The sequence below is a fragment of the Spermophilus citellus genome, assembly GCF_964194105.1.
Source record: "Spermophilus citellus genome assembly, chromosome: 8".
Classification (NCBI taxonomy): Eukaryota; Metazoa; Chordata; class Mammalia; order Rodentia; family Sciuridae; genus Spermophilus; species Spermophilus citellus.
In genome coordinates, this window is record NC_138189.1 from 138,242,695 (window position 1) to 138,263,087 (window position 20,393).

At 39.6% G+C, this 20,393-nt stretch overlaps 1 protein-coding gene across 1 annotated transcript in view; it reads left to right on the plus strand.

Annotated features, from left to right (window-relative positions):
- Positions 1–20,393, plus strand: part of TBC1D9 (TBC1 domain family member 9) — a 111,052-nt gene that overhangs the window by 42,447 nt on the left and 48,212 nt on the right. Inside the window, exons 2-3 of the mRNA XM_081303701.1 lie at positions 5,415–5,525; positions 17,027–17,145. Coding sequence (XP_081159827.1) covers positions 5,415–5,525; positions 17,027–17,145 — 230 coding nt within the window. The remainder of the gene's footprint in view (positions 1–5,414; positions 5,526–17,026; positions 17,146–20,393) is intronic.

Below are 20,393 nucleotides of genomic sequence, written 5' to 3' on the forward strand. Positions count from 1 at the left end.
GTTCTTTACTGGAAAAAAAATGAATAAGTTGCATTACAATTATTTTGTGAAATATTGCAGCACATGAAAAGTGAATTGATCAGATTCATAAAACTTATTGCACAAACCTTATTGCACAAATAAGTTGTGTAATATCTACTCTGTCATTCATATAAACTTTAAAATCTCCATCAGCCTTGATACAGATACATGCACATGGGCAGTAAAAGAAGAATGACCTGGATGGGAGGAATATAGTACAGTTTGAAAATGGTTAATAGAGGGAATTAGGGTTGTGGGAATACAAAGGGACCTTTCCTGTGTCTGGTATATTATCTTACTTTTAAAATATGGCTCTGAAGCAGATAAGACAAAGTGTTAACACTGGAGTGAAGGTACCTGTACTCTATAATAGCCTATACTTTCCTATCATTTTAGATATTGATAATAATATTTTTAAAATATTTAATATTTAAATAATAATAGTATTTAGTACATATCAGGCACTTCCAGGAAAAGGTGGAACTGAGAGATTAAGAACCGGGCAATGCATGAGCCAAGGACTAGCCTGCTCCCCTGCCCACTGTGCTGGGCACTTCTTAGATCCTGACCTCATCTCTAACTGGCTCCATGACTGAAGGAGTGGGGACAAATGATCTTCAGATCCTGTCCAGCATGACCTTAAATTATCCGAGATCATCGGTATGTGGATTGATGTTTTCTTGAGCACCTTTTAAAGTCCCCAGCATTCTCCTGACCCTACTGGCTCCCAGAAGGGCAGTGGGGGCCTCTGTGTTGTGCTGTAAGCCTGCCAGCTTATACCAGTCCCAGCCCGCGCTCCAGGTGTGGAGGTGACTGCATGCTTGACACCCCCTCTAGTGCAGACAGCTACATAGGAGGTCTAAATGTGCCACTTGTGGGTGTGTGTTCTGACCGTCCTTGAAAATAGCTCTTTTGCATTACAAGATGCTCCCAAGCTAATGTAATAGGTAGATTCAGACAAGAGTTATTTTGAGGGCCATAATTTGATTTAGTTATCTCAGGCGATCAAAGATTGTTTAACTCCAGAAATAGCTGACTAGAACAGCTGTTAAAACAGTGCTTTGTGTGGGTAATGATGAAGAGGTTCAGTATTTTGACAGCTATTTCGGAGCTATGAGAAATAAGACTTCTAAGAGAATTCAGATTACTGCTTTTGTTTTTTTGGATTCTCTAGACCAGATGATTTCCCATCTTCTGGTATCCTGTATGGGTAGAGGATAAGTATAGGAGTCTTTTCTCTTTCCTAGAGTCTTGTATCTGTAGAGTTTCTGCAACACAAGAGTAATTTATTATGTTGACTTTTTCAAAAAAATACTGACTTGTTTATTCATCAAACACATGTTCGATGCTTACTGACCTCTATGGAAAGTGCAAGTCCTCTAGGTCCAAGAGTGGATCAGATGCTGCTGTCAAAGGAGTTCCCAGTCTGGAGAGAAGACAAAACAATATGTGCTAGTAATTTTAAATAAATGTATTAAGCATTATAGAAAAAGAGCTGGAATGGAGAATACAGTTGGCAAGAGGTGGCATTAAATAATTAGGAGTTTTCCATTTGAAGTAGCAAGAGTCAAGAATGGGCAAAGGAGCACTGTGTTCCAAACGGAGAGGAAAGTCTGGTCATGGTGACAAAGACGTTACAGGCCTGAGGATTCTGGGGTGTCGTGTATTTATGGACTTGACTGGCCAACCCACAGCTCAGCTCATAGTTTTCTGTATGGATATCCAATGCCTTAAATGTTTACACACACAGACTTTTAAATAGTCTAATATGAGTATCCCAACATTATAGTGCCTGTAACTTACTTTGGAATATTTTAATATGGACCCTGGAGTAAGTATGGACATCTGTTAAGTTTTCATTGAAATGTTAGTGAAAGTTGGACACTCAGGGCTGGGGACTGGCAGGCATCTCACCCCAAGGGACTCTACATTAAGCAAATAACTTTTCTTTATCTCTGACTGACACAGAGATTTCCTTAACTAGAATGATGGATGTTGGAGATGGATTTTAATTGGGGCCACTTGTGGTGATCAAGATATGTGGCTAGGTTGGACTCTTCCAGAGGCCTTTCTTCTTTTGTGTTAGAGAATATAGAAGTTGAGTGAACCAGTAAAAATACAGACATTGAGCCTCTAGGAGGCTGGGTCTTAGAGTCGGGCGGTGTCACCCCTGGGCTGTCTCGGCCTTCTACTCTGCTCAGTGAACTTTGTGTGCCCTTGGAAGAGTCTCTCTGTCTATAATGACTCTCTTTCAGAGGTTTGTTAAACCACATAGGCTGATTCTTGACTACTGTTCCCTGATCCCAGACTGAAGTCTGTGCCTGAGAACCAACATGTGATACTTCTGGAAGTTTTGGTATCTTATGTCTTCTTTTGATTCAAGAAGAAAGAAGTTTTACTAACACTCAGTTATCACGAGTGATGGATCTGCATTTCTAGTTAACATGCAGTTGATTTCTGGTTAACAAGAGGAAATCCAGTTTTCCCAGCCAGTACTATTTTCTGATTTTCTTGTTAACATACTCTTCCTCTATAGATAATGAAAAGAAATTAGAGATTATCAGAGTAAATTTGAGTCACAAAAAAGCGAACAAAAATACACATGTGTGGTACATTATGAGAAATCTATGCCCTTGAGAAACTGCATACTCTGAGAATTTTATTTTTGATATATTTTTTTATACAGACCCAAGCAAGTGAATTATTTTTTTACTTTAGCAAAAGTCTTTTTTTTCTTTTTTCTTTTTTTCTGGTGTGCTTAGGTTCACTCATGGTCATTGTGGTTTGGAGGGAGTCTTAATGGATGCTTTGCCCTTGATAAAGACCAAGGACAATCATAGGACTTCCCTGTGGTCTAACTCACTTAGGTGTCTTGATTAATGGCCCTAGTTCAGGAAGGCAAATGCTCTGTTTCCTGTCCAACTGAGGAATTCAAAGTAGTGAGAAGTTAAATGGCCTGTCCCCTCCACAGAATTGATTGTAACAGAGTCAGAGCTGGAACTGAGCTTTTTGAACGAGATGACTAATCCATAGCTCTTGACGCCACCCCTGGCTCCCAGAGTGCAGGGAAGTGAGTCTCCATGGTACTACCACAGAATGGCACATCCAGAGATACTGGTGGTGACATTTGCAGAAGAACTTCTGGTTCTTGCTCAATAGAACTTCATGAGAAGCCTGCGCTTGGGGCATTTAGGTGGGATGTTTAGTTTGGGTGGTGATGGAACAAGGGAATCCGTAAGCCTTGAATGACTCTCTCCCAGCATTGGCCACTCTCACTGCATCCCCAAGTCATCCCGAATGAGTCATCCTACAATCAAAGTAAAAGTAAAATTGAATTAAGGAGAGTCTCGGCAGGCTCTAGTCAGGAGCCTGGCCCCGCATTCCAAACCCCTCCTTCCACCCAGCCTCATTGCACTGACTCCTGTATTCTCAGTCTTCAAAACCAATCTTGTGATAGTGTATTTCTCCATTTTGCAATTGAGAAAACCCAGGCTTTGGAAATAAACGTGTAATGTCCCAAGGTTATTCGACTCTTCTGCATTCCTAGTCGGTCCTCCTAAATCCACACCCTATGCTATGCTGGGTTCTATGCAGCTTTAGACTAATTATGGACAGTTAAATTATGGGTGTGGTTTTGGCCAGCTTGATGTTACTGCAGCAAAATATGTGAGATAATTAACTTATAAGAGGAAAGTTTTATTTAGTTGGGGGTACGCCAAGATTGGGCTGACCCCTTGCCTTGTTGGAGGTGCCAGATGGCAATGGTGGGGAGTGTGACAGGGCAAACTGCCAGGAGGAAGGAGGGAAGAGGAAGGGACCAGGGTCCCATAATCCCTTTGGAAGACACTGACCTAATAACCTAAAAACCTCCCAATAGCCCCCACCTATTAAAGTTTCCACCACCTCTTAAGAGAACACCTACCACCCTGAGGACCATGCCTTGAACACATGGCCTCTGGGGGCCTGCCAAGGAAAAGATCTATTTATTAAACCTTGCAGAATGTGTGTGTGTGTGTGTGTGTCCCCGTGTTTTAGAATAGGGCATACATCTTTGGTGTCTGATGCAGACTCACTGTGGATGGGAGAGAACCACCTTCTTAGTTGGAGATACTGGATGAAAGGTGTTAAAAGAGAAATTTGCACTGATGACAGCTCCCACTTTGAAGCTGTCAGAATCCTTTTGCTGTCACCACCGGATCTGACAGCTTGGCTTCCACTACTGAAAGGGCTGCTGTCTGAGGAGCAGGGTGGTGGCTGCTGCTGCTGCGCTAACTGGGTACCAGTCAGATGCTTCTGGGCAGCCTTCTCCTTACAGGTGCCTTCCTGCTTTGGGCACCAGGATGCCTTTTGCTCTTAATTTCCTTTTTCTTGTCAACTTCCATCCTGGAAAGAGAAAGTATTGTGTCTTCTTAAAAGAGTGTACCGGGGCATTTGTATTTCTCACAAGGAAATGGCTAACCTCAGTTGCTGAATAATCAGGCTTTTCTGGGATTTGGCAAATGTGAGTAGGTCTCCCTGAAGACCTGGTAGGCTCCAGAGAGGTGAATCATGGAGGCTCTTAACAAAGAAGTCAGCTTTGTACTGCAAAAAAAAAAAACAAAATGCAGGTCTTGAGCCCCAGCCTCACGACTGCCTCATTTCAGAGTACGGGGAAGGTTCCCGTTATCTGTGGTTATAGTGATGGATATCACAAAGGGCAAAAACTGCCTTGGAAAGAAGAAAGTGTCTTGGTTTCACATCTTTTTTTCACTGCTAAACACAGCATGAAAACACTGTGTGGCCTCTTCTCCTAGATTAGAGATGCTCTAGGGACTCCAGCTTATTCATTCTGCTCTGGGCCCACAGGGTTTGTCCTGCCCATAGTAGAAACCTAGTGCTGGCTGAGCTGAATCGTTTTTCAATGCAAAAGGAAAGTTGGGCAGATTCAAGAAGTAGGTGGGGCAGCCTGGCACAGCGAGTCAGATGTCCATGCACAGCTCCCCACTTACTCAGAGGAAGGATTTATTTCATGACTGAAAAGGGGACAGATAATACATACCAAGCATACGATGGATAAAGCAAGGAACCCAGCATAATAAGTGTTTACTATTTATTTTTTATTAATAGGCATTTTTAAGTGCTACCATACGCCAGGAACTGTTCTAGGAGCTTTGTTAGCCTTAGTGGTTTGAAACCTACTGTTTTCCAAGTTGTGGCAATTTCTCTGAGAGGTTGTTGAAACAAGTAATAGAGAGCTAGTACCACCATGTCCAAGAAGAAAGTTTTATCAAAGCCAGTGAAATGGGAGATGGGCTGTTGGGAGATCCAGCAGAACAGGCATGTTCCCACTGCCTCAGGGATTTGGGGAAAGTCCTGAGGAAATTCTTACCTGTTTCCTGTTTCTCCATCCACAGGCCTCCTGGTGGGTACCCTTGATGTTGTGTTGGACTCCAGTGCCCGGGTTGCTCCTTACCGAATCCTGTACCAGACTCCAGACTCTCTAGTCTATTGGACCATCGCTTGTGGTAAGTAGTATTGGGTGAGACACGAGTTTACAGAAAGCTTTAAACCAACAGCTTTCTGCCAGAAGGGGAGGAACATGTACCTGTGAATGCAATCACTGGTATTTCAGGGAGTGAACTTTAGCTGTTTGAGCACAAGAACCCCCCCCCCCCCAGTCTTAATGGCTTAACCCAATAAACCTGCTCATTCTGAGTGAGTCTTATTTGGATCACATAACGTCCTCCATCTGTAGTGACACCCTGTGGAACACGAGTCCTCCAGGTTCAGCTTGCAAGGAGGAGAAGGCTTGAACATGAACTTCCTTAGCCCAGAAGTGGCACAGACCCTTCTGCTTACTCTCCATTGATTAGAATTGGTCATGTGGGCTCAGCCTAACTGCAGGGGAAGCTGGGAAATGAAGAGGAATGTGTGGGGTGCTCAGGTGTACTGAGCAATACTTAGTCTGTCTTAGCACACAGTACCTCCTGTCAGTAGAGATCATTTATTACTCCTGATGAGAATCTGGATACTACATTGTGTTTATAATGGCAGCAAACAGCCCTGCTGTTATTGGATCTCTCACAGAATTCTTTTTCTTTTTATTTATTTATTCTTTTTAAATACACATGGAAGTAGAATGTGTTTTGTTGTATTGTACATACATGGGGTATAACTTATTCTAATTAGGATCCCGTTCTTGTGGTTGTACATGATGTGGAGTTACACAGACCGAGTATTCCTATATGAACATAGGAAAGTGATGTCCAGTTCATTCTATTGTCTTTCCTATTCCCACCCCTCCCTTCCCTTCATTTCCTTTTGTCTAATCCAATGAATTTCTCTTCTTCTCTTTTTCCCTTATTGTGAGTCAGCATCTGCATATCAGAGAACATTCAGCCTTTGGTTTTTAGAGATTGGCTTATTTTACTTAGTATGATCCAGTTCCATCCATTTATTAGCAAATGCCATAATTTCATTCTTCTTTATGGCTAGTCATATTCCATTTTATATATATATTTCCACATTTTCTTTATTCATTCATCTGTTGAAGGGAACCTAGGTTGGTTCCATAGTATAGCTGTTGTGAATTGAGCTGCTGTAAACATTGATGTGGCTGTGTCACTGTAGTATGTTAATTTTAAGTCCTTTGGGTATAAACCAAGGAGTGGGATAACTGGGTCAAATGGTGGTTCCATTCCAAGTTTTCTAAAGAATTTCCAAACTGCTTTCCAGAGTGGTTGCACCAATTTGCAGTCCCACCAGCAATTGAGTGAACCTTTTCCCCATATCCTCACCAACATTTATTGTTACTTGTATTCTTGATAATTGGCATTCTGACTAGAGTGAGATAGAATCTCAGTGTCTCACAAGAACTTCTAATACAAAATGACCAGATTTTTAAAAAATGATTTGTTTGTAGGTAGTTTTCTTTTAAATGCAGAAAAATCACCATAGGTACCAAATGCTTCATTTTTAAATTTTTTTTTGCTTCCCCTAGGTTTTTTATATTAATGGACTTTAGTTTTACATAATTGGACAGATAGTTTGATTTAGAGGAAAGTTGGACAGATTATTCAGAGACCTCCTGTGTACCCCCCACATACATAGTTTCTACTTTCATTAATATCTTAGTATGGTATATTTGTTACAATTAGTAAACCAATATTGAACATTAGTATAAGATAGAATCCATTGCTTATTCAGATTTCCTTGTTTTACTTAACGTTTTTTCTGTTCCAGGGCCCTAACCTTATTCCATATCACATTTGGTTTTCATACTCTCAGGTTCCTCTTGACTCAGAAAATTTTCCAGATTTTTCCATTTAGGATTTTTTTGGAGGAATATTGGTTAGATGTATTGTAGAAAGTTCCTTTGATGTTTTTCTCCTTCTTGTTATTATTCCTTGTCATTAGATTGGGGTGATGGGTTTTTATGGGGAAGATTCTAGAGATAAAATGCCATTTTCATCTTATTGTGTCATGAGTACATATTATCAACATGATTTATGGCCTTGAAAGTCTCTGATCACCTGCAAGAACTGGTGTCCTTCTGGTTTTTACACTGTAATGTCACTCTCTTCTTTGCTTTTGTAACTGCACTCTTTGGGAGAAAGTCACTACACATGGTTCATCCTCAAGGGATGGGGGATCTTGAGGATAGACTATCTAGGTAATTTATTTATTCTTCTGCATGGAAGTTCTGTTTTCTCCCTTCATTATTAATTTATTAAATTGTTGATGTCACTATAGACTCATGGGTATTTACATTTTTACTCTGGGTTGCAATGCAATGCTACTTTAGTTTGACTTTAAGTTCTTTATAAGTTCTTTAAGTTGACTTCATTCATTTTTTTAAGTTGATCTCTGCTTTTTAAAGAAGTAACTTGCTAGAATCTAAAGATAGGAAGGCAATTAGATGATCTCTGCTCATGTAAAATTAATTCTCAAGAGAATATAAGCAAATACTCACTTGCAGCCTTAGGTGAATAAGAGTTCTATTTGATTACCGAATACCCAGCTAAACACAGGATTCTAGGCCAGCCTTCTATACAAATAGGGGAAGTATCTGGGTGATTTCAGGCTGATGGAAGGCTCAGGTGACCTAGTATTACTCCTTCAAGGATTTAGTAGTACCTGAAATTCTAACATCATAGCTATATCCTTTTAAAAGTATCCTGGCTAAGATGCAAACAGCCTCAGGAGAGACAGTTGGACATATTCCTTGTCATTCACACATTTCTGTGAATGAAAGAATAGCTTTAGGATTCAAGGCACTGGGGAAAACTGCCTAGAAGTGAAGGATGTGAATGAGCAAGAAAGGGGTCAAGGATACAGGAAGAAGGAAACTGGGACTCTGAAGAAGACAGACTTGCTGGTGTACCAAGGTTCACAGGTGGCATCCAGCTGCAGGTCCACTTAGCACAAAGGGAAACCAGAAACTGATGTGTCATGGGTGCTGTGGTGGGTGGTTGGGAAAGGGTTGCATTTAGTGGGTGAACAGTCTAGAAAGTGTTAAAGTAGACACTGCAGGCAGCAAGTGAAGAAGTGCAACTCAGAGACATGAAAGGTCATGGAGCCCCTGAGACTCCTGCCTTGATGAGGGTGTGCCCCCTTCTCAGCTCCAGCATTCCCATCACTTGTGCCCTGGGTGGTTTTGAGATGGTGGGGAGAGGGGCGTTTCCCACCCCTGGCTCTCATTGCAGCCCTCCAGGACCCTGGTCTTCCTATCAGCATCTGGTGATAGGAGGAGCTATATGTGCCTCTGTGTCTCTTCTCCCTGTGCCTCCTCATCTGTCGCCTTTCTTGTCATTGACATTTATGTCACTGCCTGACATTGCTGTTCCTCCGTCTGTTTCTTTGTCATTCTGTCAAGTAGACCTTCCTGTGAATGCTCAGGTGAGGTAGAACCCGGAGTTACAAAGCAGATTTAGTTCTGAATTGTTTGCCAAGCCAAGACTAGGGAACACTCGGCTGTAACTGCTGATGGCATAAAATATGCCTCAAAGAGATGTGCTTTCATTTCCCCGGTGTTGCCTGTCACAACTGCATGATCTCATTATAATAAGCCCGGAATGGATTTTTGCTTTTGTATATATCGATTACCCATAGAGGTAGCTCCAGAATTTCCTTATGGAAGACTCCCGGAAGTGACAACCTTTATGAAAGTCCCATTCACCCATTAACTGTTTTTTCTTAACGATTTCCAATTCAGCATTTAAAACCCAAATGCCTGGCTTCCTTTCATGACAAGATTTTAAGAGCAGAAGCAGCTACCTTAAAAGGATTTCTCGAATATGCTGACTTTTATGCTTGCAACTTGAATGTTAGTTTTTCATCAACAACAAAATTAATACTATTTAGTAGGAAAATATGTTGACAGCTTTTTAATTGCCTTGAATTTCATGAATTGTTGCTGTAAGAGGAACTTCAGCAGAAGATTGGGCAGTCTGATTCACTGCCCTGTAGAATCCATCATAGTGTAAGATCTTGGCCTATGTCTTGTACCTTAAGTGTCATTAATGTCAGTTAAATTAAAGGGGCTGCGACCAACCATGTTATGAAATTGACCACTTTCTGTAAATCAGCAGCAGTCTTAACTGTAAATCCTAGTTGTCTGATTTGCTTTAGACATGATTCACGGGAATCTTTTGGACCTGGAGTAGCTTACTGCCAGTATAATAATCAGCTGGCCCTGGGTAATATGGACCCTGTAGTTTGATAATAGCCCTGAACAGTGCCTTAATATGGCTTCCCATTGACTTAGATTTCCTTTTCTCTACCATTCCAGAATCTCATTTGGTCCTAGCTGGTCATTCAGTTTCAGAACTGAGAGACACATCAATCCATCCCCTTGTCCACCCCACTTATTTCAGGAGGATACAGAGGGAAAGTGAATGTGCCCAAGTTAGCCTTCCTAGCTCTAACTAATTAGGTGGAGCTCCAGCCAAGTTCTTAGGTCTCCCCCTCCCACCTCATGACTTTCTAAGTGGCGCCATGCTGGCTTTTATGATTAAACCTTCCTTTAGACTGGAGCTGGTAAGACCCAGACTTTAATTAAAGATTGTTAATTGGCCTGTTCTTGCTGTTTCTCTACCGTAGACAGAGAAAATGTTGGGTAATTTAGTTGCTTTCCACATGAGATAGACATAACGTGAAGGTTATAGGTATTTCTATTCTCTCTTTTTCATTTGTTCTAATTAGTTATACATGACAGTAGAATGCATTTTGACACATCATACATAAATGGAATATAACTTCTCATTAATCTGGTTGAAGTATTTTTAATAATACTTTCTTGGTCTGTATATCTCAAGGATTTTTTTTTAATCCTTGGGAACAGCAACTTAAAAAAAGAAAAGAAAAAAAATTTGCTTTTGTTCCTTTAAGTAATACATGTTCATTATGAAAATTAGAAAATACAGATAAGTAAAAAGAATAAAAAGAGAAAACCATAATAGCACATCATAAATTATCACTTTCCAGACTTAATAGCCTAATAATATATACACATTCTATGTATATACTATATATGCATTATATGTAAATATATGAGCTGTTTGTTTATAAAATTTAGAATGTATGAAATAGGATGAAAGCTAATATATTGAGAATACTTTTCATCTCAACAACATATTTCTATAACGTCAATTTAATAGGTGGATACTTTTTATTGTGCATATAATGTAATTTAACTGATCAATATGTTGTATTGAACATCTGGGTTTTTTTCCTCTGCTGTTAAGCATTTTGAACAACCTTAGGGAATATCCTCTTTAGCAAAATCTTTGCGCATATGACCTTAGGATAAATTTATAAAAGTAGATAACAATGAGTCAAAGAATATTGACTCATTCCCATCACTGAGTTAGGAGAGGGCCCTTAAGTAAAATAAGAATGTCAGCTTCGGATTCCTCCTGCCAGTGTCGGATAAGTTACTGGGGCTCTGTTTTCTCAGTGATTATGGAGCGATGAGCAGTTATGACCCAGAGGAGATTAAGACCAGTGTTATACAAAGAGTGTACCATTTTCACTCAGAAGTTGTTCTGTCCACACTCTAGTGAGGTAGTGTGGACACTGCAGTCCAGACATCAGGGCGTCAGGGCACAGAGGTTTCCGCTGCATGTGTGTTAGGCAATAGTTAAGGAGCTCTTTGTGTCCTAACATCAGAAGTTCGAAATATTTTCTGCATCGTGTTTCAAGATGAGGTCTCTGTTTTGCTGATTGTGGTGGTAGCAGCAAAAGTACCGGTTCAGGGCTTTGTATATTCTAGGTTTATGCTATGGGTTTTGTGTGTATTATCTACTTAGCATCTAGCACAAACCATGTGGTCTCAGCTGTTGCCTACATATTACAGATGAAAAATATGAGGCACAGAGGAAGTTAAGTCATTTACCCAAGGTCCCATGGTTAATGTGTGGCCCTGCAGGGACTTGAAACCTGGTGTACCTGGTGACATCCACGTCTGTGGTCTGGGTATTTTGTTATATTACCTCCCTCATAGCCTGTCTCCTCCAGCCTCTGTTCATACTCACCACACTTATAAAATATGTGAGGAGGCAGTGAAGTGGAGCAAATAAGAGCACAGGTTTTGAACCTACAAAGTCTAGATTTAGTTTATAAAATTGTGAAAACCTCTGTTTCTCTGTCTGGAAAAAAGACCCCAACTCTCAGGGTTGCTCTATGACTATGCTGTGTGTTATAAAGTATGGCATCTGGCCTTAGTGTTATCTTATTAAAGTGCTTATAATCATGTGTTTAATTAGGTGGGGATTTTGAAAAAGTGGATTTCCCTTTTGTTTTTAAAACTGTTTCAAACCAAAACACTGTTTGGGGGGGATTTTCTTTTGCCCTCTCCAAGTACAAGTTTGTACTTTTTTCTGGGAGGTGATTTTATAGATACAGACTGTGTAATTGTTATTGCAGTGTACTGGGTATTGCTCTTGCCTTCACTTGGCATTTAAACTTCGAAATTTTTATCTTTGAGGCTGTATTTCTATTTGGACAAGACCATAAAATAGACAGTTTGTTTTTCATTTGATTCCCTTTATTTGAGTAATTTTGAGGCCTGGATCAGCTCAGTGATCCACACAGCCTGTTCTGGATCTCACAATACTATCTTGGTTGCTTTTTAATCCCTAGAAGGTTTAGTTGTCTTTAAAGTTTTGTTTTGTCTTCTACTGTGTTGTGGGTGGTTTTTATTTTTGTGTGTACTTACAAATATACAGCTGAACTCGTGTATGCATGCACTCCTTATTAGTGAGAAATTTCCATCATTGGAGCCCTTAAACTTTTGTTCTTACTCCTCAGAGGCCAGATATGATAAAAAAAAAAAAAAAAAGATTTGTGGGTCTATTTGATGTTTCTTTTAATTTCAAGTAGACTTCATGTACTTCAAGATACATTTCAAACCAGATGAGAAATTAGACTAGAATGACATAGTATTTTCCATCATCATAGATAGTATTTAAAATTTGCCCAGAAACCTGTAGACGACCTGTGGTTGATAGTCTAAAAAATTGTCCTAAATGAGAGAGATTCTTATTTTTCAGAAATTAATGTTTAAATAACAGGAACCCATCATGTTCTGATCTAGTCACAGTGGAGCTCTCTGGCTGGGGTTTCCTGAAGGATTCTCATACCTGACCCCAAATTCCTTTGTCATCCCAGCTGATTGCACAGTGTGTCGGCTTGTTTTTCGTGCTCTATATCTATAAATGGAGCCAGAAAATCAACAGCCAAGCCCTTCCTTTCTTTTCTGAACTCTTAACAAATTTTGCATGAACAGCTGGGTAAATAAACCAGTCCCTTTCAGACTCACGGCAAAATAGCTTCATATTATCTCACTTGGAACGAACACAACAATACCACAAATTAAAATTTTAAAAAAGAAAGAAAATAAAATAACAGTATCAAAGAGTTCTGGGACTTTGGTTCTTGCAGCGCTGTGCTTATATACTTTTGAGGCACATTTTGTGTTCAGGCATGTTTCCGTTGGCCTCTTGCTGATTATTAAGAATAGTCTAGAAAAAAATGATAATTGCTCCCAAACTGTTCAGGGACATCTGCTTTATTGTCTCTGAGAGGTAACTTATACCTTTTGTTCTGAGATGAGAAGTGGACAGATATGAGCACATCCTTCCAGAAATGTTTTTTTCCTGGATCAGATCTTGGCGGTTTGTCTTATATGGTGGGGGAGTGAATCCAGACTTACCTTACACATATCCTCATATTCCTTGTCTTCATATCTGGGGCCAGACACTGGTCCTCAAATATTCTTCTTATTTATTATTCCTCATTTATTATTCATTTAGGAAAGTGGTTAGGGAATATGGTGCATTTATGCACTTAATATAAATGTAAAAGTTACTTGCATATTATTCCCCTTGGAAAGTATCCACTGGGTATGGATCTACAGTTTAGTTCCTGTAGCTACCATTGGCTGATGGCATTTGTTGTTTTCTTTCCTCAAATAGTGATGAGGTTCATTTCATATAATAACATACTAAGTTCTCTCTTTTCTGAAATCCAGACTTCTGGAACTCTTGGAATCTTAGCCAGAAAACCTCTTTGGTAGCACAGAAGCAAACCCGAAGCACTGACTAGGCTGAAGAGTTGAGACCTCTAGACAGTAAGCACCACTGAACTCAGGGACCCTGCAGGGCCCTCCTTCTTGCTTGATGCTGACAGATGGGGGAGAAATAGCAAGAGGTGTAGGACAGAAGAGAAACAGCCAAGCGACAGCCATGGAAGTGGGGGCCAGGAGTGGTCAGTGAGACCAAAATGTGGGTATTACCTCTCCAGAGGAGAACAGTAGAGAAAGAGCCACGGGTGAAAATGTCATTGGGTGGTAGAGGGTGGGCTTCATGGGGATGATGAACAGTGGAAGGCAGGCAGTCCTGGCACAGTGGGGACACGTGGCTGGGAAACAATGGTGATAGTAAACCTGAACTTCCCTGCAAGCATCTTGGATGACAGTTTTCATGCACCACATAGAACAGTGGTCTCCTAAGATTAAAATGGAGCCGAGAAATTCCTGTCACCTACTGAAGTAGCCATGGCAACATCTCCATGCAGTGTGTTACTCATGTATTTGTGGTGTTGCTGGTGTAAACCAACCTGTTTAAATACACAAATACTTACCATTGGGTGACCGTTACCTACAATATTCAGTACAGTAACATGATGTCAAGGTTTGTAGTTTAAGAACAGTAGGCTGGACCATAGCCTAAATATGTAGTAGCCTAGACCTTCTAAGTTTGCATAAGTCCATTCTGTGTTGTTCATGCAATGACAGAATTGCCTGATGATGCATTTCGCAAAGCATCCCCATAATTAAGGCATGCATGACTGTATTTGAATATAGGTGGGGAAGACACATCAGCCATGTGGATTGTCATGTAATGCCATGGAAGTATGAGCAAATGTTTGTTGAAGGAGCACCTGCCTGCATGCACCATTTCTGCTCTGAGTGTGTATAGCGCAGATGCACATACCTGGCCATGTGCACAAAGGAAACTTTGAAGGTAGCATCAGCAAACCTGAGGGCACACCTGTTCTGCCCAGGTTTGCAACTGACGGACTTTTCTACTCATGACAACCAAGGATTGTTGAATTTGATGTGAGATGCTTGGGTTGGATTCTTTGATCAGTGGAACAGGGAATCTAAAAGTAAAATCGGTGTTCTGATGACCTGGTAGTGGGCAGAGCATTATGAGATACCAGTCAAGAGCCAGACCACCATGGCTGAGCTGAGCCTCTGCCTCTGGAAGGCTCATCTCTGACTGATGTACGACGGGAGCAGAGGAGAGGCAAATCAGAGGCTGGGAATCATGCCCGGTGGCTCTGGAGACACTCAGCAGTCCTGTGGGTCCCCAGGAGTGCCTCTTTCTTAAGGTGCAGTACATTAGTCAGTGCCAACAGCACAGACGAACAATGGATGGAAGGCACATCACCAACGCCTTCTGGTCAGGGCCCTTGGAATCTGCCATGTATCATGATGACAGTGGCCTCTGCAGACAAGGAAGGGCCAGTACTTTTAGAAAATTTTATAATTAGGATTTAAAATTTTTAACTATAAAATGTTTTCAAGCTCTCTCTCTGACAGACTCCCCCAAATTGACTCATTTCCTAAATATTCCAAATAGACCCTTGAAAAGTATTTTCTACTTTCCAAATTATGTCTATAAGACATTTTCCCTTGTGATTTTCACAACATTAATTTAAAGTGAGTAAGAATTTTTATTATTTCAATGTGTGTCCATTTTCCTTGTAAAGAATTTGAGACAGAAATTAAGCAAACTGTCTATAGTCATTCAACGGGGCTGGTAGGAGAGAGAGGAGACCAGCCATATCTTGCTATGATATAGTAAAGAGTCTTCCTGTTGCTTTTACATGTGCTTGACTATGACTTCAAATGAGTGAGCTGTGAAAAGAATCCACGGAGAAGAGAATTTCATTCTTTAGTGTTTTCACAGGACAGCTCTCCACTAAAAAAAAATCTGATTTTTATTCTTTATGTATGCATCCCTTCTAAATACTTCTTTATTTTAATTTTAATTTATTCATTCATTTTTGTGAAGCTGGGGTATCAAATCCAGGGCCCTGCACATGCTAGGCAAATGCTTTGCCACTAAGCTATGTCCCCAGCCCCATGAGCATCCTGTGGAGGCTATGTTGGTTTTTAATCTTAAAGTAAAAGAAAGTGAACTTTGGTTTTTTTCTGTTTAGCCTTTCCTTGAACAGTGAGTCTGAAGCCCTTTGGGTGTACCTCTCATTCTCTATGAGAGTACCTCTCATTCTCTATGAGAGTTGAGTTCTCCAACCAGAGTTCTGAATATAAATTGCAGATACGTTTGTGTCTTCTGCCTTTCTTTCTTTATCCGGAGTGAGACTGAAATTCTGAGAGATCTTGAATTGCTAGTGACAAACAACAGAGAAAAAGGATACTTTGGAGAAATCAATCAAAAGATAACTTAGAATCAGGAGATGGCCAAAGGGTAAATCAATGGAATCACACAATCATTCTCAACTTTTGGAATGAGTAGTGCATATAATTTATACATACGACATGTGGATAATTCATTCCACAAAAACTTTTTCCTGCAAGATCATTATCAATCACAAAAAGAATTTATTCTAGTGTCTTCTAGCTATATCTGACAGTGTCCCTGTGATGACGCCCAGAGTGTGAGCAGTGTCATTGTGTGTGCTACAAGGCCTGGGCTGCTTAAATCTGGAGGTCCTTAGGTGAGGTGATAAATGCTCCTTATTAAAAACTGAGATGTAGCTGTACTAGTGAGGGCCGGCTGCTGTTCCCCGAGATGGTCCATTTCCACATCTCATTCATAATTGAAGTGAGAGTAATTTTGCCCATCAGAGGAGGTGGTCCATCACATGTCCACTGGCTCATATACCAGCTCTCAGTGTTGCAGCTGAACAATGGAAACCTCATAGATAACAAGATCTATGGGACCCTGTAAAGTGAAAATTCTGGAAGGGAGGAGAGAGAAGTGGTCAACTCCCAGTGCAGAAAAATGAGTGTAGAACACGTTGCTTTCATCCACTCTGAACCGGGTCCTAAAAGTTTTGGACCCACCTGATCAGCCTTAACTAATGAGCCCTGCTTCCTCTTGAGTTTCCATGTTCTTCACGATCTCACCTCTTTCCTCTGGAGGATAGGTAGCATTGGAAGTGAGACATGTGCAGTGATAGTCTCCTTTGGTGGTGTCAAGTTGTGGTAAAGTGAGCTTGGGTTTTAAAATATCTTGGTGAATGTGGTGGTGCGCACCAGTGACCCGGGAGGCTGAGGCAGGAGGATTTTGAGTTCAAAGCCAGTCTTAGCAACTTAGTGTGAGGCCTTAAGCAACTTTTTGAGACCCTAGCTCAAAATAAAAAAAAAAATTGAAAAGGGCTGGGGATGTAGTTCAGTGGTTAAGAACTCCTGGGTTCAAACCTTGATACCAAAAAAAAAAAAAAAAAAGGCACAGAACTTGACATTCATTATCATCATTTTACATTTATCCAGGTGGCTCCAGAAAGGAAATCACTGAACATTGGGAATGGCTGGAGCAGAATCTACTGCAGACGCTCTCCATCTTCGAAAATGAGAATGATATCACCACATTTGTGAGAGGAAAAATACAGGTAGTGGGTTGGGGAACAACAACAACAAAACACTGGGCTGGTGATGTGACTCAGTGCACACATGAGACCCTGGGTTCAGTCCCCAGCACCATATGTACACACACACACACACACACACATATACACACACACACACACTCTCACATCCCAACTTTTTAAGTGGAACTAACTTCAAATTCACAGAAGTATTGTGAAAATAAGAATTGCCTGAAAACACACTTAAGTACCCTTTATGGGGTTCACCTGTTGTTGACATTTTGCCTCATTTGCTTTATTCGCCTGTTCACTCAATTTAAGGGAAGTTTTCTTCTGAATAGGGATATTTTACAAAACAAGAGCACTACCATTATCAATTTCATTAGTTAACTTTACAAGTTAATTTAACATTAATACTATACTTTACTATTTGGCATATATTTGAATTCTAAATGGCCCCGTTATGCTCTTTGTAGGTTTGTTGGTGGTGGTAGGTTTTTTTTGTTGTTGTTGTTGTTGTTTGTTTGTTTGTTTGTTTGTTTGTTTCCCGTTCCAGGACAGGATGTTGTCTAGAAAAACTATTGCACTTCAGTTTCTTCAGCATCCTGTGGCTCAGTTGGCTGAGTACCCCAAGTTCAATCCCCATACCAAAAAAAAAAAAAAAAAAAAAAAAGAAAGAAAAGAAAGAAAGAAAAAAGCTAATAGGAACATTTTACTTACTGACCTTTAATTCTTATATGTAAGACTTCACAAACTCCATTGTTATCAAAATGTATTCCATATATAGGCTGCTATTTATTTTGTTTTCATCACTTGAAATCTCCTGATAATATGCCACGTCAATTCATAGAATTCTCTCACGTGCTTTTTGAAAAGCAAAACAAAACATCTTTGTAGTTCTATTTTTTTTATTTTGAAATATTGTTTATAATTATAAAGAATGCAAAGACTGTACAAAGAATCCCCTTTCACACTCTATCAAGCTTCACCTAATGTTAACATCTTACATAATTAGGACACTTATCAAAATAAGAAATGAACATTGGTACAATGTTAGTAACAGGTTTTATTTGGATTTGTACCAGTTTTTAAAATTCCATGTCCTTGTTTTAGGTCCTTTCCAGTATTTTGCAATTCTAAATATTCCTCCATATATATATATATATATATATATATATATATATATATATATATATTACAAAAATATGCACACATATGAATATGTGTGCATATTTTTGTATTATTGGGATTGTATTTTTAGGATGAGCTTGTAGAAGTAGTATTGCCATATTAAAGGGCAAATGTCTGTGTTGTTTTGCAAAAACACTACCAAATTTCTTCACAAGAATTGTACATTTTTAAATCCCAAATGGCAAAGGAGTGCCTCTTTTCCCATAGCTTCACCAACAATGTGCATTATCAAGTTTTTGGAGTTTTGCTAATCTGATGAGGAAGAAATAATATTTCATGTTATTTCAATTTCTGTTTTTCTCATTTATGAAAAATTGATCAACTTTTCATATGTCGAAAGGCTGTTCTGTATCTCTATAAATGTCTGCTCATACCTGTTGCTAGGTTTTCTACAGGGCTTTTGGTTTTATCTTTCTTTAATATGTTATGATTCTTAGTATGCAAAAGCCATCTGCCTTTTTTTGGTGATACATGTTGTAGACATTTTCCCTTGGTTTATCATATGTCTTCTGGACTTCACTCATGATAATTTTGCCTTGCAAAGTTGTGAGTTTTTATCTGGTCAAGATCAGAAGTTGTTTCTGTCATAGCATCAGGATTTGTAGGCATAGTGTAAAAGCCTTTATACCCATGGAAGGTGGAATTCTAGAAAGTGGTCTGACGGTTCCTATAAAATTTCCCAATATGTTCAGTTTTATTTTAATTCTTATACTTTGCTAAACTTCCCATAAGCATGTAGTAATTTTATAATCAGAAAAAGAATTTTAAAAATACACTGGACTTTGATTTCCCCTTTGGGTCTGATGTTTTTAAAGGAAAGAGCTGAACTTGAACTGGACCATAGAAAAAGGCCCAGGTGGGAACACCAGCCTCTGTCTCCATTCCACCTGCCCCTCAGGAGGAATCTTTATGCACACCCACAGGATTGTGGTTTAAGTTTCTACACCACCCTTATCAGAGAGATTAGAAGAGTAATGATAAAGGTAAAACTGGGACAGAAGGACGTATTAGAAAGGATCAGTTCAAAGATGATTCCCTTACGGGGTAAAAATGGGAGTTCATAACCCACTTGAATCAATCTGTGAAATATGGTATAATAAGAACTATGTAATGTTTTGAACAACCAACAATAAAATAATTAAAAAAAAAAAAAAGATGATTCCTTTTAGGGCCATCTCCTAGAATGTGGCAGCTTCTGAACCAAACCAAAATAAAACCAAAAGTAAATTTTGAATAATTGAGAGCTTATTGATGGAACCCAGTCTTATCAGCATTTTATTTCTAAGTCATGTATCTGAATTTCTGAAACAACGTAAGTGGAGTGTCTGAGAACTCCTAATTTGCTCATGAAGGAGGGTCTGGATGAAAGGGGTCACCCACTGGTGTGAGAAAAACACAGAGACTTGGAGCAACATCTCCATCCAGGGCCACTCACTGGAGGTTGTCTGTCACCTGTCACAGCCCTCCCTCAAATGTCATCACCCTTAGGAAATTGGCACAAAGAAAGAGCTATAGGAAGAAACCAAAGCTTAGAAGACAGTAGTTATGAGCATGAATGAATGAATGAGTCAGTCAATCAAGCCAAACTATGTCAAGTTGCCATTCTTTTTACTGTTTGCGTTACACCAAAAATGTCAGATTTAATTCCCCTGAAACCAATTATGAGGAGGGAATTACTGTTACTGCGGTTATGTATAAAAGAATGTCATTCATGTGCAAATGAATAGTTTACATTTTCACAGAGTATCCACTAATTAAGGGAACCAACAGACTTATTTGTTTTGCAATCTAATTAACTTTTATAAATTATCAATGGAATACTACAGAGGCAACTATAATCCAAACACCCCACATACTGTTTTGTGTATTTCTTTCTAGACTTCTGCTATGCCTGTGAATCCTAATAGTAGTCTCAGTGTACATATAATTTGGCAGTCCACTCATTTTTCTTTTACTGATATCTTCCATATTGTTATATAATTTTAGTTGTTTTATCAATAACTGGATATGACTCCATAATTGCTTTTACGGTTCTTCTCTTTCCAGTAGTCTCCTTAATAGCTTCTAATGGTGGAGGAGAG